Genomic DNA, 26594 nt, shown 5'->3' with positions numbered 1-26594 from the left:
AATTTTAAAAGTAAAAAGAATTTTGATTCTATTTTTAAAACAAGGTATTTTTTATTCGTTTAAAGGAGGGAAATTTAAAAGAAAAAAAAGTTGTTTTTTCTTGTTGATATAAGGAAAATAAACACTGAAATGACAATAATTATTTATTTTTAATCTGTAACATAAATTATTGGCTTATAACTAATTTCATAAACATAATTTTACGATAATCGCCATAAAAAAGGCTCCTACAGCGGTTCCTGGCTAAAAAGGGGAGTAAATTTAATTCCATTTTCCTTGTTATTATCATTGACGTGAAATTAATATGATGAATTACAATTTTATTATGCTCTTGTAATTAATTAATTATGTATTATTTGGTGTTAGGGCTTTGTGCAAGCTTGCCTGGGTATTCAGGTATTCATCACTTATTACACCTACAAGCAGGAATACCTATGTTTGTTTGTTTTTGGCTTCGCACTGGCTACAGGCATAAAGGATATACCGTCTTAGTTCCCAACATTGGTGGCGCAACAATGCAAGGGATGGTTAAAATTTCTTGCAATGTTATTGTTTTTGGGTGATGGTGACTTATCGCCATTTGCAAGTCTACCTACTAATTTGAAAAAAAAGGATAACAAGATACAATTCAAAAAAGATTACTAAAAATTCACCGATATGTATCGGAATTATCAATATATGAACAAACTATCCGTATACACTTGCAATAATTTATTAATTTTATAATTTTTTACATAGAAAATTCTCACTCACTCGGGATAAATATATTTTTCATCAGACTTGAAACTGTGTTAATGCAGAGCCCACTTTATTAATTAATTTCATAAGTGTATTTATCATATAAATAAAATTCTAACATCTGATACGATTCAGTCTTAAAAAGTCTTAAAATGTGTTTATCAATTTCTTTATCATATCAACAGATTCGTTATCCCCTATATTATCAATCAATGCTATAGCTTTCTTTGTATGATCTTCATAAAGCATCTTTGTTTTATCAAGAGCGTCCGTCTTTAGAATATTGAACTTTAAATCTTCGTAATCGACGTCGTTAACGTCGTTTTTCGCTTGATCTATTATTTTATAAAGTTCCGGATTATTTTCCAGTGCAAATAACACGGGAGCACTTGCCAAGCAAAACTGTTTTTTACCGTCCGATGAGAACTCTTGTAATTCTGCAGCGGCTTGCCATGCCAAGCCAGCATGACAGCCGAAATGGTAGGCATAGTTTTGATTTTCACGACTCTGTTTGCCGATGACCATTGCTGATTGGCATCCCCTGCCTAGTAGGCTTACTCCGCTGAACATAGTCCTTGCAGTCCATTCTTTCCTTGGCTTACCCAGGACATTATTGGCTTCCATCGATGTTGTATCAAATGTTAAACTGAAATCGTCATTGGCTATTTTAGGTTTTCCAGGTAGAGGCATGTTTTGTTCGTCTCTATCCCCAATAAATTCGCTCTCAGATAATTCTTTGAGAGCGATTGATACTATATATAGAACATCAGCGTCTCTCAATCCAGCGAGCATGGCGTTTGCAGTCACTAGCAGGTAATCTCCAAGCAAAATAGCTATTTTATTTCCAAATATCGCCGATTCGGTACCTTTCGATCGCTTTGCGAAAGGTACGTTGACTATCCCTCGGTGGATTAGATGTCCTGTCCGGATCATTTCCGTCAGCTCTGCTAGCTCCCTCTGTTTTTGTTCTATCGCTTTCGAAGTGCTCGATGTTTTGACGGACTTCGATAGCAGGAGAATGACGAGGCCCCACGGCTGGAGATTCTTGCAGTCCCCGTACAGCACGTTCTTCGCTGTCTGCATCACCAGCTTGTTGCTGCCAATCTGAAATTTGATTAGAAAAATTATATAATTCTAGTAAATATAGTATTTCTTACACATAACATAAATTAATAATATCTTACTATAATATTTTAAATGTGAAAGTTTGTATATTTGTTACTCTATCACGCAAAAAAGAAAGGATTTAGATGAAATTTGAAATATAGATTAGTAGAGCCGTCTAGGTAAGTACCATCCACTCATCATATGTTCTACCGCTAAGAAGCAATGCTTAGTGTTGTTGTCTTCTGGTTTGGAGGGTGAATGAGCCAGTGTAACTACAGGCACAAAGGACTTAACATCTTAGGTCCCAAGTTTGACGGCGTATTTGCGATGGTTAATAATTCTTACAACTTCAATGGGCGATGGTGACCGTTCAACATCATATGGTCCATTGGACCAGTTTACCTATATAATACAAAACATATATAAAGCTTGACACGAGTTTATATATAGAGTTATAGTTCTTTTATTATTCTCTGAAGAACCATTTATTTACATCCTATTTAATTGCAACATTTTTTTTATATAGAATAGGAAGGCGGACGAGCATATGGGCCACCTGATGGTAAGTGGTCACCAAACGCCCTTAGACATTGGCATTGTAAGAAATATAAACCATCGCTTACATCACCAATGCGCCACCAACCTTGGGAACTAAGATGTTATGTCCCTTGTGCCTGTAATTACACTGGCTCACTCACCCTTCAAACCGGAACACAACAATACCAATTACTGCTGTTTTGCGGTAGAATATCTGATGGGTGGGTGGTACCTACCCAGACGAGCTTGCACAAAGCTCTACCACCAGTAAAACATTAAATAAATAAACATTCTTTTGACATGAATAATATCATTGACTAGCGCTTTAACATAATTCAAAATTGTTTCTCTAGAAACCAATTTCTATAGCTCTTTTTTCAAAAATGAACGTTTTTCATAATAACTTTCTTTCCCTTTATCTCATAGGGGTTCAATTTTTTTTAAAACCCTTGTTAGTGCTAGCCTACTGTGTAAAAGGAACCTGTATACAATTTTATGGTGCCCTAGTAGCTTAGGCTGTGCGTGGATATGTCTCAGTCAGTCAGATATTCTTTTATATACTTAGATTACAAACAAGCATCTAGCACGCATCGTTGGTTTCCATGGTTGCATTGTAAATACGTTAACGATTAAATAACTTATAATTATTCTGCATGCTCATGCAACAAGTAAGCTATTAATATCATATTTGAATTGTCATATCACAAGGTTTATTTAAACAAAAATAAGTATACTTAGTAATATAAATTAGTATGTAATTCGGCGCAGGAAAACATCCTATGGAAACCTGCATGTGTCTTATTTCACCGATATTCTGCCACATGTTTATCTACCAAACCGTATTGGAGCACCGTGGTGGAATAAGCTCCAAGCGTTCTACACAAAGGGAGAAGTGACTAAAGCCCAGACGGACATTCACAGGCTTTTACTTTACTTTTTACTTTTTAATCTTACTCAATAAAGAATATTTTTATAATATTAAAAATGTTTCTCTCCAAATTATGCACCTATTAGTATGTAGTTTGCCGGACCATTTCCTTGATTACCAAAATTGTCAACAATACCAATATTATAAAAAGAAAGCTGTTGTTTTTTGAGTTCACGCAAAATCTATTCAACCTACTTTCACCATAATAAGCTTATAAATATAAAATTATAATAAACAATATAATGTATTTCTTATATATAAAAACGGTTTCTAGTAATGTTGGTATTTCTGTTTGAGAATACTCTTTAACATTTTTTGACTATGAAAATTGATACATGATTTTTTGATTTTCTAAACTATAAACCATTCTAATTTGTTAGACTAGACGTCAACCGTTTAAGCGATAGCCATGATTTTTTTTATATTATATAAACAGGCAGCACAATATATGTTGTTCTGCCAGTATTTAATAATACTGATAAAAACCTTAATATAGTTAAATATTTGTCATAAATTTTAACGGTTATACCAAGTTTATATGACAGATTTATCATATAGAGTCCGTATACTTTTCATTTATAGAAGGAAGGCAGACTGATATATAGTAGCATTAGTCTCGTTGGTCTATCAGATCCAGAGTTTCTGGGGTTCAAACCCCAAGTGACACTTGCTGATCTTAATAACAAAACTAATTTTGTTAAACTTTCTAAAGATCTCGTCAATCGATCTATTTTTGTTTTATAACTTTATTTAATAATATTATAATTTTGTTATTTATTTATTTTTGTTGATTTTATTTTGTTCCATCAACAGCTAAGATATTTTTATATACTTTAGTTTGGTTTGTTATTACGGTGAATGTTTACACATTCGTAAAAGTATTTATTTTGTTGCTAATTTTAAGTGTTAAGTGACAACTAGTAACTATCTTAATAAATATATAAATCTTGCCATCTCATCTCACTAGTAGCTACTTTACGAAATTGCGCTAGAGTTGAAATATTTACGATTCAAAAACAGTTTATTGTATACTTTACTTAAATAAAATAGAGTGAGCATTTGTTTTTACGCACACACTTGTGCAATATATAATGTTGCACAGAGTCTCATTTTTTATTAGCAATTAATTACGGTCGAAATTCGATCAATGGGACCAATTTCGTACTAATATTATTAATGTGAAAGTTTGGTCATTTATTACCCAATCATACAAAAAAACTAAAATTCTTTGCGTGAAATCTATTTTATAAGGCTTATACCGTTAACATGTAGGCTACCTTTTTTTTTAACGCTGGAAAAACGCGTTACGCGTTTCCCCCACGGGAACAGTGGGGAGTATGTGGGGCTCGCCGGTGTCCAAGGCGCTGAGTGCGCCCCAAACATCGGAATACCCACTAAAAACCAGCGATACTCTTTTCATCTTGACGAGGAGCGCCACGGGATCGCTTTCGCATGCTACCGTGACGCTCTAACGGCCGGCCCGCCTCCGCGGGCCTCCATTCTCTAGGGAGGGTTCCCAGAGTACTGTGAACCCCCCTAAACATGTAGGCTATCTAACTAACATTAACCAGTACTTATTTTCATATAGAATAATATATAAAATAAAATAACAGCCCATAAATGTCACACTGTTGGGCCAATACCGTCATTTAAGACACACACCGCTTGTTCCAATGGCATATGAGTCTTATTAGACACATGAACGGTTCCTTAACGACGAAAACGAATGAATTATTATTGCAAGTTATGCACATGAAAGCTTAATAGGTGGTACCACTTATTTACTGTACTATATACTATATGTACTAATAATAATGTGCTGTTGTTTTGTATGAGTGAGCCAGTGATTCATGTGTGACGTGAACTATGAGAGAGAAAATTACTTTCTCATGTGTGTTTGAATTTTCTAGAACTAATATATGTATGTATATATATGTCTAATATATATGTATACTACTTAAACTTTACTTAACTCAAACACACTCTTAGCATCTCTTAGGATATGTCTATTTAAATTTAACTAAACGTGAACTAAACTAAATTAACGATTCTGAATAAAGATTCTATTAGAATTTTTTTATTAGGCTTATTTATGAATTAATAAGTATAATTTCGATAGTTTCTTTAAAACATTCTTAATTTAAAATTTAAAAATAAATAAATTTAAAAGATGCTATAATATACTAGTTCCACGTAAGGGAATGAAACTTAGATTATTTTTTTATATAACGCATAGAAACATTCATTTTTATTTAATAATAAGTAGATTAAAAATAAAAAATAAAACTCACCAATTTCCGAAGATAAAGAGCCAAGTTAGCGAATTCATCACTTAACAGACATCGCAGATTCATAAACGATGTCGGATAACCGACCACTTTCTCTGCTTCACGTATAATATTACTCCAATTTGAAAAAGGAGGGCGCAACAGCAACATCATCTCGTCCTTCGTGAGACTAGCGACCGTTGATTCTAGCCGTTTTTGAAAATGGAACGTCGAAGCGCGTCTAAAGACGCGGGAAACCGTGTAGGAGAAAGCCATGATTCTTTTTTTTTTAAATTCTACTAACGGGTTATGCGTGCGGCTTAACAGCCATGCCGTGGTTGAATGTTTAGAAGTTAAAATATTATTACTGTATTGCTAGCCTTACATTTCTGTTAGCACGTTCGAATATTTATTGCTTAAAGTGCTTTATCTAGTTTAAGGTTATATTAATATATTTAGTAAATATTAAACTATTATTTTATGTACTTAAATAAAATCCATTAATACATATAAATATACTTATACACATCGATATACGATGTGATATTAATTAGTTAGTTTTTCTTGTGAAAAGTTGCGATTTTTCAAGAAAGGCGCCTATAGATAAAGTTAAAATGGCAAATCTTATCGAAATTCAAATTTAGTTAGATTTAGTTAGATCTGTTTCCGATATACTAAATATGTATAATATATACAAAAAGTGCTTATATAGTATTGTAAAGTATAAATGTCATAATAAAGGCAATGTAAACAGTTTTTTTTTCAGCTTATCGTGCCTTCCGCTGCTGGATGATAGTCACCCCCATAGAACGCCAATCACTCCGATCTTGGGCAGCCCCCATCCATCCCGTATCTGCTACCATTTTCAAATCCATCCAACTTGCAGCAGGGCGTCTACACTACGTTTGCCTAAGCGTTGTCTCCACTCTAACACGTGTCAATTTAGTAGGCATTTTTTCTGTATTAGTCGACCGATTATTTTTTTTATATTGATAAAATTTATTACAGTAACAGCCTGTTAATGTCCCACTGCTGGGCTAAGGCCTCCTCTCCCTTTTGAGGAGAAGGTTTAGAGCTTATTCCACCACGCTGCTCCAATGCGGGTTGGTAGAATACACATGTGGCAGAATTTCAATGAAATTAGACACATGCAGGTTTCCTCACGATGTTTTCCTTCACCGTCAAGCACGAGACGAATTATAAACACAAATTAAGCACATGAAAATTCAGTGGTGCTTGCCCAGGTTTGAACCCACGATCATCGGTTAAGATTCACGCGTTCTAACCGCTAGGCAATCTCAGCTTTATTTATAAAATTTATTAGTTTATACAGAATTTACAAAATGAGTGAATATTGCATTACTCATCCGCGAAATATTGACAACTTATGGTGATATACTATTTTGATGCGTGTATTTATGATGCATTTAATAAGAAATCTATGTGAACGACAAACAAGTATTGCTATAAAAATGTTTATCATGAGTCGGAATCAAGCCTGCGATCTTACAATATAAATAATATCATTAAACTATTCTTCAAACTATTTTTTCATCAGAAATGTTTCAGTCCAACTTTAAATACATAATTGTTACACTTAAGTGACTTTGAAATTTTTCTATAATCACGTCCATTGGTATAAATGAAACTTCTTGCATATATATCTCTCTTTCTCTCTCTCTCTCTAAGCCATATCTTTCTACTCTCTCATTTAACAATTGTTCTCAATTGTCGTCCATCTATCAATTATCGAATCGCCGCATAAATTTCACTCCAAAATTTTCAATATAAAATAATTAAAACCTAAGTTATATTATTTTACACAAATTAATGTAGTTTCCTTGAAGCTGGCAACATTTAAATGCACTTGACCGTGAAAATTGGTATACATTAGATTCACCGTAACTATAGAAAACAAAAATAATCAAATATTAAATTCAAAGCAAATTGAACCTTATCTTATAACAATAAGTATCAAAAATAATTAAGTACATGCAACCGTTGGCTTGTGAGAATCATCCAACCAATTCGAGATGAGCTGTATCAAATTATAATAAAACATAAATTATTATATGCTACTTAGGCGTTGTGAAGGGTCAATTTAAAATGGACTTTTATTCTTTTTCGAAAGTGACCGAGAGAGTATTTTAATAGCCTAAAAGTTCTTAATATATTTGATTAAATGTATAAATTAATATAATTTTGAAAAAAAAAAACTATTTGCGGCTTAGACCCTTGGTAACGATTTTTTGAGCGACAAAATTATATATTGTTTTTATGTAAATATAAAAATATATGTATGTCTGTGTCCAGCTAAACTTGGGAGCAATCATACTTGCTTTAGGATAAGCATCAAACCTACGCCTTTTACATTGCTACAGCCTTTGTACCGTTGGGGTATTAAGGCCTCTTTAAACATCTTACCACTGGATAAGCACTGACTTGACTATTTTAAAGGTTTAAATATAATGTATTATATAACAATTACTGGTGGTAGGGCTTTGTGCAAGCTCGTCTGGGTAGGTACCACCTACTCATCAAATATGTCCATAATAGGAAGGCGGACGAGCATATGACAGCTACCTGATGGTAAGTGGCCACGCCCTTAGACATTGGCATTGTAAGAAATGTCAACCATCGCTTGCATAGCCAATGCGCCACCAACATTGGGAACTAACATTTTATGTACCTTGTGCCTGTACATAAACTGGCTTACTCACCCTTCAAACCGGAACACAACAATACCAACTACTGTTTTGCGTTAGAATATTTGATGAGTAGGTGGTACCTACCCAGGCGGGCTTGCACAGAGCCTTACGAACAGTACAGTTCCACAATATATATAACCAATAGCGAATAACTAGACAGCGCGATTCAGAAAATGACATATTGGATAAGCGCCATCTATCGCTATCGGGTTGTAACGCATGTCATTATACAATGGGTCTTAAATTTTAATTTTAATAATCATTTTATTTTTTGTTAATATTTAAAAAAACCACTTTAGATTATGGAGGAGGGCGCTGCTCGCAAGGACAATAGTAAACGCTCCACATAGAATACAATTTTAAAATTATATAAGTGCGTATTAGTAATTATTGTTGTGTTAAAAATACATATATATGTGTAATTCATTTGTGATAATGTTATCCAAACGGATTACCAAGAGATGACGAAAAAAAGGGACGTTCAAATATACATATGACGTGAGGAAGACTTAACAAAATCAAAAATTGATAATTAAATCGCTAAACCTTTGACCTATATTAATGACATGAAAACGAACAGTTGAACCACATGTGAAGACGAGGGGAGGTGAAGGAATTAAATTAATAATTACAATTGGTGATGTTATAAAGGAGTGATAATAAATGTATGGGTGGCCTGAACAGAAATTTATAAACTACCCAATGAATCATCAAGAGCTCGAAGATTCAATTGCTAGATCTCAAAATGCCACCTAGTGATCTGTTGGTCTAGGGGTCTCAAGTACTGCGTTTATTCAACTGGAAAGAGTTCGATCCCGAACGGAAAACAAACAGTTTAAAATTTCAAAACTTTGTTTGACTTTTTAATAATTTTATTATATATATATATATAAATATATACATATATATATATATAATATATATATATAAATATATATAATTTTTTAATTTAATATTTTAAAATGTAATTTTCACATTCAAAATCAATGATATTTATATTATATTGTAAAACATGAGTTCCCCTTTTCTAAGGTTAACATGTCCTCATTGCCCCAGTTCGGCGCGAACGTTTAACTCGCATGGGCTTAAAATATATATTGGGCATAAACATAAGGATGTGGCTCGTTTCCCTATCGGGACCGCTAGCGCGCAGCAGTCCCTTCAACCCGACGACGACGGTATAAGTGCACCATCTCTGGGTTCACAGCCTCCTATCAATGTCCTTGATGGTCTAGCGTCACTCAGGAGATCTGTAAGGGTGCTAAGGCATGTTCCTAAGGGAGTGAGGAACCTAGCGGCCGGTAGACTGTGCGACATTATAAGAAGGTGTATTGAGACCAATGGAACAACAGATTGGTGTACACTGCTCACATTTTCTTATACTGCGCTTAAATTACCACTTCTGCAGGGCTCGGGTACCTTACGTCCAAAGTGAAGGCCAACATAATATTCTGTGGCGCACCCGATGATGTCGATATAGATGTGTCCTATAGAGCGTCTTCAGTCCAAAAGGCGATCAAGTCAAAGTTGTTTGAGGGTGACTGAGGGGGGCAGTGCGCTTGTTAATGTCTGATGATGCAATAGCACCGCCTGGTCCCGAAACTCTAGCTTCCTTGAGGTCCAAACATCCATCCCCATCGCGTCCATTAGTTTTTCCTCTGGCGCCGGATCGATCCATTCAAATCTTAAAAGTCAAAAAGGAAGACGTAGTCCAGGCTCTAGGCAGTTTTCATAATGGTTCAGCGGGCGGTTTGGATGGTATTCGTCCAGTTCATTTAAAAGAGCTGATCACGAATTCTGCAGGGGACAACGGGCAACGTTTGCTTGAATCTTTGGTTGATTTGTGTAACTTCCTTCTTAGTGGGCAATTAAATCCGGAAGTTTGTCCATATATGTACGGGGCGAGTCTGTGAGCGCTGTCAAAAAATGATGGGGGCATTAGACCAATTGCAGTGGGGAGCATCTTTCGTCGTTTAGTGGCTAAGCTAGGGTGTCGTGCTATTAGAGAGGCCAAATACCTCCAGCCGCACCAGTTGGGGTTCGGAACCCAAATGGGGTGTGAGGGAGCAATACACGCAACACGTACATTTGTAACAGAGCCAGGGAACGCAGATTGTGTAGTGATAAAATTAGATCTTTAGAACGCGTTCAACTCAGTGGAAAGGGACGTACTCCTTGATGAGGTCAGTAGAAACATTCCTTCTCTTTATCCATTTCTTTAATAGGTCTATCAGTTCCCTTCTAAGCTCTTCTTCGAGAATTCCCTAATACTTTCCCAAGTTGGTGCACAGCAGGGGGATCCGCTTGGACCACTTACTTTCAGCCTTGCAATCCATAAGACAATCTTGTCCTTAAAATGTCCTCTTAATATATGGTACCTAGATGATGGCACTATTGGGGGAAAGCCAGAAGACGTGAGGCAAGATATCCTTACTTTGATTCCCCTCTTTAAAGACGTAGGGTTAAAGATTAACTCGGATAAGTGCGAGTTTTTTCAATGTGGAGCCGACCCCTTTAATAAATTCTCCCTTTTCTCTTCCATTCTAACTGGCCCCAAGGAGCTGTCTCGTGAAACCTTTAATCTTCTGGTTTCACCTATTTTTCCGGAGGCTGTTTCCGAAGCTATTGTAGTCGGCAGACGTCTTCTTTTACTTGCTCAGAACCGTCTCAGTGGGATCTCTGCGCATGTAGCCTTGGTTATCTTTTAAGGACGTCTCCTGTCTGGTTGTTAACTCAAGATATATCTTCCTTCGATAGCTCCTTAAAGTGTACGGTGAAAAGTATTTTGAATGTGCCATTGAATGAAACCCAGTGGAGCCAAGCCTCTTTACCTGTACGGTCTGGGGGTCTAGGTGTGCGACGAGTGAGGGATGTGTGTCTGCCTGCCTTTCTCGCATCGGCGCATGGGGTTGTTAGTCTGGTCTCTAAAATTTTATCGTCTGATGGAGGTAGGACTATCATACCTTTTGCTGCTGAGGGAGTAGCAAAGTGGGAGACGCTCTTCCCGAATGCACCCCTTCCTAGATTTCCAGAAAGGCAGCGTTCTTGGGACGATGTGGGGTACAAGTCTGAGCTTGACCGACCTGTCAGTGCGGCTGGGGGAGCGGATTTGGCCAGACTCAGAGCGGTGTCGAGAGCGGAGTCTGGAGCTTGGTTGCAGGCTTTGCCTTCCCCCTACTTTGGGACTCTTCTCGACAGTAACTCTTTGCGTGTGACTGTGGCTCTCCGCCTTGGCTGCGATGTTTGTCAACCACACCGATGCATCTGCGGATCCATGGTGGGTGCCAACGGTCATCACGCATTGAGTTGCGGACGATGCTCGGGGAGATTTCTCCGACACCACGCTCTAAACGACATTGTCCGGAGGGCCTTGGTTTCGGCGAATGTCCCATGCGTCCTGGAACCACCAGGTCTCAGTCGCTCCGATGGCAAGAGACCGGATGGCTTGACACTGGTCCCATGGCAATGGGGAAGAAGTTTGATATGGGATGCTACCTGTGTCAATACCTTCGCGGCCTCTCACCTGGCCCACAGAACACGGACGGCTAGGGCGGCTGCTGAGAGTGCAGCAGCAAGGAAACGGGCGAAGTATGCCCCCTTATTTAAAAATTATTTATTTGTGCCACTAGCGGTTGAGACGTCGTGATGTTGGGGGTCGGATGCCCTCAGTTTAATAAGGGAAATTGGCTGTCGCCTTAGAGAGAGGGGATTTGACAGTCGCTCCGGGTCCCACTTGGCACAAAGGTTGTCCATTGCCATACAACGCGGAAATGCGGCCTGCATTATGGGCAGCTTTGCGTCGGGTGCGAATCGGGAGGGACTATTTTAAAATTTGACTAAAATAATCAAAATTAATAACGTAAATTTAAATCAAATCCTATGTAATGATCATGATTATATGTACATTAAAAATGAATATACTTTAGATCATAAATACACATTTTTATATCTTACCTTCATACTCCTTCAACACACTGGTGGTAGGGCTTTGTGCAAGCTCGTCTGGGTAGGTACCACCCACTCATCAGATATTCTACCGCAAAACAGCAATACTTGATATTGTTGTGTTGCGATTTGAAGGGTGAGTGAGCTAGTGTAATTACAGGCACAAGGCACATAACATCTTGGTTTACACGGTTGGTGGCGCATTGGCTATGTAAGCGATGGTTAACATTTCTTACAATACCGATGTCTATGGGCGTTGGTCACAACTTACCATCAAGTGGTCCATACGCTCGTTCGCCAAGCTATTTTATAAAAAAAAATCGACTCTCATGTTGTTTTATCTTATTTAAAATTCATTTAAGCAACTCAATATGGCATCAAATATTTAAAAAGAAAAACTGGATGTTAAAAACTTTGTAGGGCTTTGTGCAAGCTCGTCTGGGTAGGTACCACCCACTCATCAGATATTCTACCGCAAAACAGCAATACTTGATATTGTTGTGTTCTGGTTTGAAGGGTGAGTGAGCCAGTGTAATTACAAGCACAAGGGACATAAAATCTTAGTTCCCAAGGTTGGTGGCGCATTGGCTATAAGCGATGGTTGACATTTCTTACAATGCCAATGTCTAAGGGCGTTTGGTGACCACTTACCATCAGGTGGCCCATATACTCGTCCACCTTCCTAATCTATAAAAAAAAAAAAAAACACTCCACGTATAAACAACAAGGTTCAAATGAACAAAAAAAAGAGGTTAATTGTTTTGTTATTAATTTATTTATAATTAAAGATTACAAGCATAAAGTGTATAATTATGTGATGTGTTTACTTAACCTTTGTTCGTATCAACATCTGTTATGAGGTCAAATTTTCAACTCTATATTATATACAAAGCAATGATTCATTTAAACGGTTAATTAATATATTTTTACGAATCAAAGAGAATATTATATTTTAAATTAAAATAATTACATTATATGAATAATTATTGAATAGAACGACATATGTCATATATTCGAAGCACTTTGTGTCACAAAGTATATTGGCATATGTGACAGGAGATGGCGCCCTTTTTTTTACAGTACTTGGACGATCGAGTTTCTTTCAGCACTAATTTATTATTATTATTTTTAAAAAATGTATGTATTTTTTGCAAAAAACTTTGGTTTTTCCGAAAAGGCATTTAATATATAAACTTAAAAAGCAAAACTTATCTAAACAGAACATTTGAGCCAAATCGTTACAGCCGTTTATGAGATAAACAAAGTATATTATAAATATATAAATAGAAGAAATGCTCATATAATATAACACCACCTGAATTTACTCGTATAAACGTTTCTAGCTCACTTGAACAATCATTTCTCTCTTTCTGTCATAATTGATTTTACATTCGAGAGAAGGAGACAGCATTGTTTTACTAATCACCATAGATGTATCTATGTTCTTAAAAAAGTTCTTTCTATTATAATTTTGATACAAAGCTTACATTTTTATCTCAACTTATACGGGTAAGACAGATGGCCTGATGGTTAGAACGCATGAATTTTAACTGATGATCGTGGGTTCAAACCCGGGCAAGCACCACTGAATTTTCATGTGCTTAATTTGTTTTTATAATTCATCTCGTGACTGACTTGTCTTGACTCGTGAGAAAACCTGCATGTGTCTAATTTCATTGAAGTTCTGCCACATGTGTATTATACCAACCCGTATTGGAGCAGCGTGGTAGAATAAGCTCCAAACCTTCTCCTCAAAAGGGAGAGGAGGCCTTAGCCCAGCAGTGGGACATTAACAGACTGTTACTGTTATACGGGAAAGAACCTTTGTCTCATTAAGAATATTTGAAGATACCCACCACGATGTTGTGTGCAAGAATTGTGGGGAGAATAGAATCACTACGTTTTAAGTGGCGGAACTTAGTACTTGTTTTTGCGCTTCATTTGTTCCCCTATTCACCACTTAAAATAAACTACGACAGGTAGATTAGTTTGACATTACAAATTGTAGTAGGTTATTTGAGAGATGTACTGCTCATTTATCGATATCAATGAACATAAACATTTAGCAGACTTTCATCCGACACAGATGCTTCACCGCTGAGCACAGGATGAATTATAAGTACAAAATTAAACACATGATATGTCATTCATGTTTGAACCCGCAATCTACGGTTGGTGACTTGTAACCACTGTACCATTTCGGTTCTATTATTATAAGATTTCAAATACAATTTTAAACTATCAAATTCTTGCCTCAACGGGGCACAGATTTTTAATATTTTCTTTTTTAACAAAGCTCATTAACAAATGGAACTATGATTAATATGGTCCTTAAATATAGACTTTGTATATAGCTTGTCTATTATTATTGGACCTTTGCGCGATTATGAACATATATAATGTGTATCTGACCTCAATCTATCAATAGTTCAGATGGCGATGACTCACACACACGCTGAGAGTAATGTATGTTATACTTGCTTAACACGCGTGTTAGAAAAAGTACCCTATGTCTAAATTAGTAGTCAAGGATTCAAACTTGCTTTGTACCAAATTTCATCAAAATCGGTTTAGTGATTAGCCGGGAAAGCGTAACAGACAGATTTACTTTCGCATTTATAATATTAGTATAGGTATAGTCTGCCCGCCCCGACCTCGTACGGATATATATATTTATATGTAAATTTATTTAAAAAAATCACTAACAAAATCGGTCCAGCCGTACATAACAATTATATAATAAATAAATTAACAATATGTCGCTTAATGCAAAATGAACGCGTCAATAAAATTCTATATATCATTATAACAAAATAATATATTATCACAATAAGCTTATATTTCCATAAATAAAAAAACTGGTGAATATACGGAGTCAAGACTACCACCACTATAATATTGGCATTAGATATTGTGACAAGTGATCAAATATTGAAAAAAAAACGGAGACATTTTTAAACAGCGCCGTGGTTCGATTTGTTTACCAAAAAATCTGCTAATATACATCTACACAGAATAATATTATAATTATCTGTAATTGTTATAGTATAAATGTGTTATATCATTTTATTTTCATAGTTTTCTTTGTTCCGCCCCATAACAGCTCGGTCAGGGTCCATTGTAAGTAATAAAACGTGATCGCCAGTACTCCTATTAACAGGGGCAGTAGTGGAAAGTATATTGTTCCATACAGCACTTCGAATATAGGATAGATCCAAATGCTCCGTTCTACGTACGTGTACGTTAATCTGTGAAAAATAATATAAATGTTAGTTTTACTATGTTGAAAGGTGGCTAATTTAAGGTGGCTTTCCACGGTTCGTGAGTTTGCAGATTACGTACGGCGAGCACGGACAGCCACGCACCGCACCGAGGCTCTTCCAAAAATGCGAGTCGGTTTGCGTCGATATTGAAGCTATTTTGTAATTTCAAAATGACAAAATTCATATTTTAAATTTTCCACTCGAGGTGGATTTGACGCACTGCTACGGACTTGCCGTTCTTTCCACGTCGCATGGGTGCGCTCTGGACCGCGTCCGTCCTTAATATAACACGCCGTAGGTAGTCACCTTTAGCCGTAATAATCCTTAATAGCATCACTGTCCGTGTAAATAATTTTTGCTCGCGTGTGAGCAACGTGTATGCAAAAATTTACTTTGATCGGTTGAGTAGTTTTCGAGAAAACGTAAAAAACATACAAACATTCGTTTTTGTTTTAGTTGGGTTTATTAAGTTACTTACATGGAAAAATATAACAATAAGTGGAATGCAAGATGGCACAGATTTCGTTTGTGCGATTTAGGCACAGTCCTGGGCTGGAAACACACTTCCCAGAGCACAACGCCGATTATAGCTGTATGCATTATATGATTCGAAGCTGGTGTCACAACTTTAGCCGCGACGCTAGGGAATATCAGCTTTTTGTCATATAAGAATAGTGACCAAAATACAATGGAAACGACCTGAAAAAATATTATAAATAATTTACTAAAAAAATCTCAAGATATGTTTAACCTTATCTTGCAATTCATATATTGCTAAAACTTAAAATAACTTAATTGAACGCTCAACGAATGCTCAACTTTTCCTAGAAGTTAACATACATATTAAAAAAAAATAACATATGAAGAAAAATATTTATAAAGACATCTTATTTAAAATTCACAATCACATATAAATATAACTTAATTTATATATAGATAGTTTTATATAAAGAATTATTATATATTTTAATTAAAATACTCACCCATGTCGAGGGCCATAATATTGCACTAAACAGTGTGTTCCTAAAGCCTTGTAAGTACTTAGAGGGCTTATAATCACTTTTGCTATTCGATAATAATTTGAAATCGCTTGTCAGCCCGACCACCGCGTACAAGATTTGGAGAAACTGAAAGTGAAGAACATGTTATACTGAAGTCAATCTTTATTTGGCTTTGAAGTAAAATTTTAAGGTCAACGTTTATTTTAGAATACCGTGGGGTACTACCAAGCGGGCTTTCCCGAAGTCCTATCACAAATATATCAAAAAAATAAACGCTTTCTTTTTAAAATCAGACCATAGATTAGATATGAATTATTTGAAATGAATATTAAAACATGACATTTATTAACAAATAGCCGTTTGTTATATAAATTTTTTTTTATCCTCTATTTTAATACTTTATAGGGAGAATTTTCCCTCACTCAAAAACCCTTTCTTAGTGTTCACATACCACATGAGGTAACCTTGGGCAAATTTTATATTATTTTAATTCCACTGGCTTAGGATTCACGAAATTTGTCAGTCAGTGCAGATTGCAGTCTCGAATAACATTTGGTAAGGTTATGGTAATCAATAACAGTTTGACGGGCCGGTTGTGCGTGGTTGGTAGATACTTACCTTTCACGCCGAAGGTTTATGGTAATCAATAACATTTTGACGGGCCGGTTGTGCGTGGTTGGTAGATACTTGCCTTTCACGCCGAAGGTTGTGGGTTCGATTCCCACCCAGGTCAGTTTTGTGTGCATGAACTTGTCTGTTTGTCCTGAGTCTGGGTGTAATTATCTATATAAGTATGTATTTACAAAAGGTACAAGTATATGTAGTGTATCAGTTGTCTGGTTTCCATAGTACAAGCTCTGCTTAGTTTGGGATCAAATGGCCGTGTGAGATGTCCCAGGATATTATTTATTTATCTAGTTAACACTATAAGCTGGGTAAGGTTAATTAGATTCCTAGTCGACAATGTTACTTATATAATTATAGGTCGCGCCACCATAAAATAGATAATTATAACTAATTGCTATAGACTATTATTTAAAGTAATAAATAATAATTAAATAATAAATAGTAATTGTGAAGTCGTAGAAGCGTAAGTGTTTTCCGAGTTACGCAGATTTGACTAATTCAAGATTCTAGATTTTTTTAGCCAAAAATATATGTACGTATATTTTAATAAAAAAGCCATATTATACTGTACTTAACAATATAAATGACAGAAAAGCTCGGAGTACATATTCGTTGATGGTCATACAGGATATATAAATATAATTGTATATAATTATTACATGTAAATATTTTTGACCGTTAAAAATAGTAACTACTAAGTTTCTTCTCCTCGGTTTTATTGCTTTTTTTATACTTGGTAGGGCTTTGTTCGACAGATGGGCTTGTCTGTCTAAAAACCCACTAATCATCATATATATATACAAACATTATAATTACTTACGAATGTCCAGCAAGTGAAGTACCGAGGTTGTAATTGACTAAAAGTCGTTAGCTCTGGATCACCGACCAGTTCACGTTTCATGCAAAAGTTCATAAACACTATGTTACCGACGTGCATTGCTATGGTCACCGTGTAACCCAATATACGGAGATAAGTTGCCTTCGACATGATTATCTGTAATAAAAAAAAGTTAATCAGTCAAAGAATAAAAGACACAATGTAAATAAAAATAAAGTATATTTTCGAATGTATTAATTTATATATATAAGAGTAAAGACAAATAAACAACTTTGACCTTGAATTGTCATGACGCCATTGGCCGAGATTTCAAGCAATCTATGGTATTATGGATTCGTGAAAAAATGGCGTTTTGTATTATATATCGAACGATCTATCGGAACATTGGAATTTAAATTAAAGTATACAAGTAGTTTTTTTAAGGAATTACTAGTAATCCTATTTACCCCTCCAATAAAGGGTACAGGATGTGTTAGGAGTGGAGATGATGATACTTTCTATCCCTAGACAACCATTACACTATTAACAATAAATAAAGATTTATTAATCAAGAACTGTTAGCAGCGAATAATATAGCAGAGCTATTAGCAAATCGTATTTCTCACGCACAAATTAACACGCAATAAGAAATCTTACGCTGACGTCATTTGATACTCGAAATCTTACGCTGACGTCATCTGACGCTCGAAATCTTACGCTTAATCGTCAGACACTCGAAGTCTCAGTTAGCTACCGTGTACCGAGCACTAAGATGTTTATACATATATAAAATATAGGACGAGGTTTATATATATATATATAGTCGTTATAATCATTTTAATGTCTTAAGTAGGGAAATTTCATTGTTTCATTTTCCGTGTCTAAGTGTCTATAAATTGTTGATTATGTAGCCATTTAAATTACATATAATGATACCTTGTATTCAAGACGGATGTGACATATTGTTCGTTTATGTCGATTATGTTATATCTATATATACATGACAGTAACAGCCTGTGAATGTATGTTACTGTCATGTAACAACTGCTGGGCTAAGGCCGCGTCTCCCTTTTTGAGGAAATGGTTTGGAGCTTATCCCACCACGCTGCTCCGATGTAGGTTGGTAGAAAACATGTGGCAGAATTTCAGTGAAATTCGACACATGCAGGTTTCCTCGCGATGTTTTCCCTCACCGCCGAGCAAGAGATGCATTATAATAACAAATTTAGCACATGAAAATTCAGTTGTGCTTGCCCGGGTTTGAACCCACGATCATCGGTTAAGATTCACGCGTTCTTACCACTAGGCCATCTCAGCTTTATAAAGCTGAGATTTATATATACATATATAAGGGAAATACTCATCACGAAATCTCCTAAACTATCCACCCGATTGTCTTGAAATTTGTCACAGTTACTCCTTCCTCGACGTAAATGTCACTAAGAACGGATTTTACGCAAATCCTAAAAAATACAGCTTTTTAATTATTATTTAGTAGATAATTACAGTTTAAAGCCCGCGCTCAGAAATTACAGAAAAACGATCGCATTAAATTGAGCCATATCGAATACCAACTCGTTTACTACATTAGAGCAGCTTGGTGGAAGCGTCAAAACTTCTCAAAGAGAGGCAGCTATGGAACATTTACTTGCAGTTGAATACACAAATATTAGCCCGCAATTTATACATCTGAAAACTCACAATATAAATTGTGTTATTAATTTTGATAAGGATTAAGATAATGTGAAATTAATGATTTATTTATTTTTATATGAAAATAATAATTGTGACATCTGTTGAAGATAAATAGTAAACACGTACTTTGGTATTTCGTTCGATACTACTTCTTATGTAATATGCAGTGTATATAAGTGATAGGGTAGTGCATGACAGTCTTGGTAAATACCACCCACTCACTTATTATCAATTCACTTTTATTGATATGCAGCAATTCTGAATATTCTGATATTGTACCGCAAAACAGCACTTGGTATTGTTGTGTTCCGGTTTGAAGGGTTCGTGAGCCAGTTTTATTACAGGCACAAGGGACATAACATCTTAGTTTCCAAGGTTGGTGGCGCATTAGCGATGTAAGCAATGGTTAATATTTCATACAGTGCCATTGTTTATGGGCGGTGGTGACCACTTGCAATCAAGTCTCCCATTTGGCAAGTCTGCCTACATATGTCAAATAGAAGAAGAAATATATACTAAAATCAATCAAAATAGTAGTGTGCTGTTTGTACAGAATAGCTACCTATTGGAAAACACCTTTACGAAACATCTTACTTTTCATTAAAAGGATTTTTCGCACAGACAGTTATACAAAGAACGTTTGACAAAATTTAATATGATTTCTCTTCGGAGTAGGCGCGAAATGTTAGAACTTAAATTCCTACACAGTATTATTAACTATAAGGTAAACAACTCAGAATTAATTGAGAGAATACTGATATCAGTTCCGTCTGGGGCACACAGAAGTACTCACACCCACAAAATATTTCATACTCCTTGCGTAAAGTCTCATATTGGTAAACAAGATCCCTTAGTACGGTTGTGTAATAAATATAATAATATCATTAGACCTGACATCGTCATTTTTTATGACTCTCTCTTGATCTTTAGAAATAAGTTACTTAATTATTATAAAATGCATGATTAGTTTTAATTAGTACTTTTAAGCATTTTAATTATGATTTCGTCGATTGACTTTTTATTATAACAATGACATTATTTATTACTTAATTTTGAAATTTTTAATAATTACTCATGATTTTTTGTTACTTTTAATTTAAATTTGTTTAGAATCTGGAATTGCTATGTACACTTGTAATTGACATGCATATTAGATATACTATTATTGTTTTATAAAATAATTATTTTCAATGCTTTATATGTATGCCGTTAGTGTGCTATTACAAATAAATAAAATAAATAAATACCAAAACCAACCTTTAAGCATAATCGAATTTTTCACTTGTTTGAAAAAAAAAACATGATTAAACACATTAACAAAAAGGTTAATTATGGAAGACGAAATTCTAATTTGAATTTCAAAATAGGTTTTAATGCTGTGCTTATCGAAATCGTATATAAATAAAACACATATATCCATATCACTATTTTATATACTAGTTTACGCGTACGTGTTAGAGGTTAATTGTTAGGTACAAAATGTAACCTATGTACTTTCATAAATCCTATATATAGTATATCCTGGAACATTATTCACACACGACCAACTGATCCCAAATTAAGCAGAGCTTGTACTATGGAAACCAGAACTGATATACTACATATACTACTTTTCTTTTGTCAATACATTATATAGTTAATTACACCCAGACTCACGACAAACAGACATGTTCATGCACACAAATGTCCTGAGTAGGAAACGAACCCAGAACCTTCGGCGTGACAGGCATGTATCTACCAACCACGCCAACTGGCCCGTCGTAATCATAATCAATGGTTTAGGCGTAAAAACATAACAGAGAGACATAGACTTTCTTTTGCCTTTATAATATTAGTATTGATGGTAAGTAGTAACCAACGCTCAATCATTACAGGCACTGTATGATATATTAACCATCCCTTAAAATGTCAATGGGCAACTAACCTTAGTAACTAAAAGGTTGTGTCCCTTGTGCGAGGTTCTTGTGCCATTTACGTATCCGTAACAGCCTGTGAATGTCCCACTGCTGGGCTAAGGGCCTCCTCTCCTCTTTTTGAGAAGAAGGTTTGGAGCTTATTCCACCACGCTGCTCCAATGCGGGTTGGTAGAATTCACATGTGGCACAATTTCAGTGAAATTAGACACATGCAGGTTTCCTCACGATGTTTTCCTTCACCGTAAAGCACGAGATGAATTATAATCACAAATTAAGCACATGAAAATTCAGTGGTGCTTGCCCGGGTTTGAACCCACGATCATCAGGGCCATCTCGGCTTTTTTTTAACGTGTGCCATTTACGTTTATGACTTATTTACAGGAAAAAAAGTAATATATCATGGTAATGTATATTAGCAACTTTACATATACATTTTTGCACCACCAAAAAATATGAATAAGTATATAATATTACATTATATACCGTCAAGCAGCAATACTTATTATTGTTGCGTACCGGCTTGAACAGTGAGTAAGCCAGTGTAACGACAGACACGAGGACATTTTATTTGCCAAGGTTGATGGCGTTGCGACTGTAAAGCATAGTCAATATTATCTGACATTACCATTCTGTGGACATAGAATAGAAACTATGCTTTATTGTACACTAAAAGAGTTACACAACCATTTTAAACACAAACATAAAAAAACGAAAACTATTTATATACAAAAGGCGGTCTTGTCGCTAAAAGACGGTAGTGACAAATTGAGATCAAGTAACTCAAAAGTAGTTGGATTACTATAAAAATGGTGTCCTGTTCTTTTTTAAAACCGTTAGAAACATAAATATAATATACGTAGCAGCTTAGCGTCACAAGAAAATCGTACTGCAGTAAAAACTTCGACTATTTATTTGAAAATGGACGGTCTTACGCCAAATAATTCCAGTATTCAGAAATCTATTTACGTGTTATTATCAGAAATTGATTTAAACAACAACTTAAGTATCTGCAAAAGTAAATATTATCAAAAAATAAATAAATAAAGCTTTTGTTATTTATAATTTTATTAAAACTCCAATGTTTAAAAAAAAAATATCGGTCACCATCGCTTAAAAATATTGGCGCTGTAAGAAATATCAACCATTACATCGCCAATCCACCACCAACGTTGGGAACTAAGATGTTATCCCTTATCCCGGTAGTTACACTGGCTTACTTCAAGCCGGTACACAACAATATTGACCATTGCTGGATACAATTTGCGTAAATATTTCCAATTATAAAGCATATACCCTACTAATGTTTGACGCGGGTAGCGCACGGTAACTGGGTTATGTGGGAGTACGGTTACGATGCTCAACACTACATAAGACAATTAAAACTAAAACACACTGGCATTGCAACATTAAGAATCAAAATCGCTTACAATGACAACACAAGTATCAATACAAGTGAATATTATCTAAACGGGCTTTATATCGGAATAAGTAATTTTATTTACAATTAATAATAATAATACAGTTATAAATATCTGGATCGTTTCAAAAATGGAATACCTTAATCACTTTCACTGGCACGTTTTTTTTTTTTTTGTATATACGAACTCGTTAACGCGACCGCACAGTCACTCCAACGGTACTCCACTGTCCAATATAAAAGATATATATTATAACTACAGGGGCCAATAAAGTGAGAGACTTCATCAATCAAATATAAATCTTATGTATTGGTAATAAGATTCATAATTAACATACTATGGGTCAGTTTTAAATGGATAAATAAGAGACCAGTTAAGTGAGACCTATGCTCGTTCTAAAAGCAACTTTATTTTAAGGTATATAAGATTAAAATCTTCGCCTAGCATTTGTATAAAACATGGTCATTGTATACGAATTACCAGTATAAAAAGACCCCTTAACGATCGAAAAACAACTCTAACATTTTTAAAATAAGGTCGAAATTTATATTTTCGTAGCTAATTTACAATTGTAATATATAATGTATTGATTGTCTATCATTCAAAATCATGTCGTCATACAAGTTGATAAGGTTGATTATTCTTTAATAATTTGTTGATAGTGATTATAATAATTGGTATTAAATTGATTACAAGCGATCAGACATCAGTAATAAGATATCGGTTTGTGGAAAATGGGTTATAGAAGGTTTTAGAGCATATTCCGCAACGCTGTTCTAGTAGAGATTGATGAATACATTTAGTATTTTCAATTGATACTTGCAGGTTTTCTGGCATTAAAATCTCGGTGGTGCCTGGATTGAACGCCGAATCTTGTATCAATGGTTTAGGTGGCTTAACCACTGATCTATCAGGCATAGTTAAGATGAGAAGGTATATAAAATAATTGATGACGTTTTAGTATATAAGACAATTATTAACCAAAGGCTTAATAAAAAAAAAGTTGTATTTTTCTTAAAGCGTCTTCAAACGGTTCTAATTACTTATCACCAGGTGTCGAAATTTTTTGTCTGTCTAATCTTTAGTACCGACGTATGCGCCCGACTTCTTCTCTGTCTAATGGCTAACTCATTGGACTGTGGATCTCGAGGATGTGGGTTCAAACCCACGTTCTAAATAAGAAAAAGTTATTGGGTTTTTCTGTCAAAATATATCGTCAGCAGCAAACTGCAGTTTGGAAATTGAAAGTGTTTATTATTCCTGTGCCTCTGAAAGCACGGAAAGCCGTTGGATACCTCCGCTAATATCAGATCGCATTAGAGGAATGGAGAGTTAACGCACTTGCTATATATCATCTCTTGCGCTATATATATATATATGTATATATACCCCGGCTTCACATAGATCGTATAATAGTCTTAATTGATCATTTATACTGAAGGACAAATATAGAAGAATTTTTTGTCGCCAAAGTTTAATCACAATCGAATACATTTAAACTAATATTATAAATTCCATAGTAACTCTGTCTGTCTGTTATGCTTTCACGTCTAAACCTGAATCTAACTGAACTGATTTTAATGAAATTTAATTTGAAGCAGTTTGTAAACCCAAGAAAGGTTACTACTTTTTATGTACCCCATCCCCCATCCCTCTTACAAACGCATAAAAATCGAACATATAAAAATTGATTTTTATTTGTATACATAGATATATTAGGTCCTTACATATGAAATTGGCGTTTTGTACAGGAGGAATATAAAGTCAATTTTTTTTTTGTAAAATGTATTTAATAAATCATAGTATGCACCGTTGTTATCTATGCACGTTTGCCATCTCATAGGTAGTTCGCAGCTAGGTCTTCCTTCATGGTTTGCAGTTGCTGACAATAGATCTCTGCCGTAATCGTTTAGCCAGTTTTTAGAAAGCTGTAATGAACGACACCGGTGCTAGTCAACTAAACACTAACACAGGTAAGTTTTAAGTAAGTTTTTCTGAGTCAATTTTCGTTTAGGGCAGGATTTGGCTGAGTAATGATTCGATTTAAAATCCCTTCATTATTGAGTCGGTTGAGCAAAGTAACACAGCAGTCGACGCGTGTTTGCAAGTTCGATTCACTCAATTCATGAGGTACCCGTTCAAGGTTTTTTACACTTCCGATTTGCTTCAAGTGGATTAATACAGTTGTATCGCTTACCCCGAAGCCTGCAGTTATCTCTGAAGAGCTTTGTGATGGATCCTCTTTATTAAAGACTATTGTGGATAGCCTTAATTCTTCATTTCCCACTTTGGTCTCCGGCCAAGTTGGTTCTGAAGGTCGCAATTTCCAGAACGAAAACGTTGAAACCAAAAACGTACCGTGCTTTCTTTTGCGACACAAGCGCCGTATACATCATTAATCCTTCGAGCTGTTTCTGCAGCACTGGTGCCACGGTAGAACTCGTACTCGTAAATATACCGATATTTCATGTTATTCATTGTGCGGGTTTTCAAAACTCAGCTAAATGAATTTATAAATTTGAATTTGGAATTCTTAACCAAAGAAGAGATATTTCAGATCAAAGTGGTCGGTACGACAAAACGCTAATTTCATATATATAGGTCAAATAGGTCCTTACACATAATAATAAGGACACTCAAAACACCAAAATAAATAATAGTGTCTTTCGAATTTGTAATTACACTAGTTCATTCACCATTCAAAAATACATACGGAGTATTGCCGTTTAATGGTTAAAAATTTGGTAAATTGTATTTCAAACTATAGACTTTTTTATTGAATAGGTAGGTGGACGAGCATATGGGCCACCTGATGGTAAGTGGTAAGCAACGTCCATAGACATTGGTATTGTAAGATACGTTAACCATCGTTTACATCCCCAATGCGCTATAAACATTGGAAACTAAAATGTTATGTCCCTTGTTCCTGTAATTACACTGGCTCACTCAACCTTCAAACCGGAACACAACAATACTAAGTACTGCTGTTTTGCGGTAGAATATCTGATGAGTGGGTGGTACCTACCCAGAAGAGCTTGCACAAAGCCCTACCACCAGTATATCATATTCTATAAATATATTTATAATATTGCAAATTCGTAAAAATTACGGTGTCATTATTTTTTTAAGTAATGTCTTTACAAACATTTTAGTTAAGCACTCATTTCTTTCTGTCATCATTGATTTGACATTCGAGAGAAAAAGACAGCCTCACTAAACTAATCCCTCTAAATAAATAGGTAAATTCGTTGGTAAACATAACTTTAAATAGTTACCGAGTTATAAAATATACATGCTTTCCAAGACATTAAATAGACAAATTTTATATATATGTAAATTTCTTATACAAAACTATTGTGTATTTATTAAAGACCAGCGTTGACCAATTAAACCAGACAGACGGCTTTCTCTGTGACAAGTGAGAACGCTGACATTATTTATTATATATTATATATGTATAACATATAAATAGCTTACTTGACCTTATGTGAAAGTTTCAAGTCAATTAAATTATTAATTTATATATCAGCCGGTTGTAAAGTTTCGTGCAAACCTCTCTGGGTAGCCACCAATTCATCACTTACAGCAGACAACACTATTGAGTATTGTTGTATTCCAGTTTGAAGG

At 35.2% G+C, this 26594-nt stretch overlaps 2 protein-coding genes across 5 annotated transcripts; both read right to left on the bottom strand.

Annotated features, from left to right (window-relative positions):
- Window positions 1-391: 391 nt before the first annotated feature.
- Window positions 392-5860, bottom strand: LOC126779099 (all trans-polyprenyl-diphosphate synthase PDSS2-like). Its single transcript, XM_050502937.1, has 2 exons — window positions 5602-5860; window positions 392-1842 (listed from the first exon to the last, which is right to left on the bottom strand). The coding sequence occupies exons 1-2, from the start codon at window positions 5851-5853 to the stop codon at window positions 886-888; spliced, it is 1209 nt and encodes a 402-aa protein (XP_050358894.1). The 5' UTR covers window positions 5854-5860; the 3' UTR covers window positions 392-885.
- Window positions 5861-15028: 9168 nt separating this feature from the next.
- On the bottom strand, window positions 15029-23191 carry LOC126779133 (androgen-dependent TFPI-regulating protein-like). Of its 4 annotated transcripts, XM_050502987.1 has the most exons (6): window positions 23107-23178; window positions 21558-21622; window positions 17942-18115; window positions 16477-16620; window positions 15972-16192; window positions 15029-15478 (listed from the first exon to the last, which is right to left on the bottom strand). In XM_050502987.1, exons 3-6 carry the CDS (start codon window positions 18107-18109, stop codon window positions 15292-15294), a joined length of 720 nt encoding a protein of 239 aa, XP_050358944.1. In that variant the 5' UTR covers window positions 18110-18115; window positions 21558-21622; window positions 23107-23178; the 3' UTR covers window positions 15029-15291. The 4 variants fall into 4 exon arrangements, with proteins under 4 accessions (XP_050358944.1, XP_050358943.1, XP_050358942.1 ...); XM_050502986.1 differs by lacking the exon at window positions 21558-21622 and having other exon boundaries at window positions 23107-23191; XM_050502985.1 differs by lacking the exon at window positions 23107-23178 and having other exon boundaries at window positions 21558-21699.
- Between the last annotated feature and the right edge of the window lie 3403 nt (window positions 23192-26594).

Source organism: Nymphalis io, chromosome 28 (genome assembly GCF_905147045.1).
Source record: "Nymphalis io chromosome 28, ilAglIoxx1.1, whole genome shotgun sequence".
NCBI lineage: Eukaryota > Metazoa > Arthropoda > Insecta > Lepidoptera > Nymphalidae > Nymphalis > Nymphalis io.
This window is presented reverse-complemented; position numbering and strand designations above follow the sequence as displayed.

Excerpts from the sequence above, each read along its gene's own strand:
- LOC126779133 (XM_050502986.1), bottom strand. The coding sequence starts at position 18,109 with ATGTCGAAGGCAACTTATCTCCGTATATTGGGTTACACGGTGACCATA. Across the intron at positions 16,621-17,941 it reads ACTTCACTTGCTGGACATTC|TTTCTCCAAATCTTGTACGC; the intron begins GTAAGTAATTAT and ends CTTCACTTTCAG. Across the intron at positions 15,479-15,971 it reads TTATTGTTATATTTTTCCAT|ATTAACGTACACGTACGTAG; the intron begins GTAAGTAACTTA and ends TATTTTTCACAG.
- LOC126779099 (XM_050502937.1), bottom strand. The coding sequence starts at position 5,853 with ATGGCTTTCTCCTACACGGTTTCCCGCGTCTTTAGACGCGCTTCGACG. Across the intron at positions 1,843-5,601 it reads CTCTTTATCTTCGGAAATTG|ATTGGCAGCAACAAGCTGGT; the intron begins GTGAGTTTTATT and ends ATCAAATTTCAG.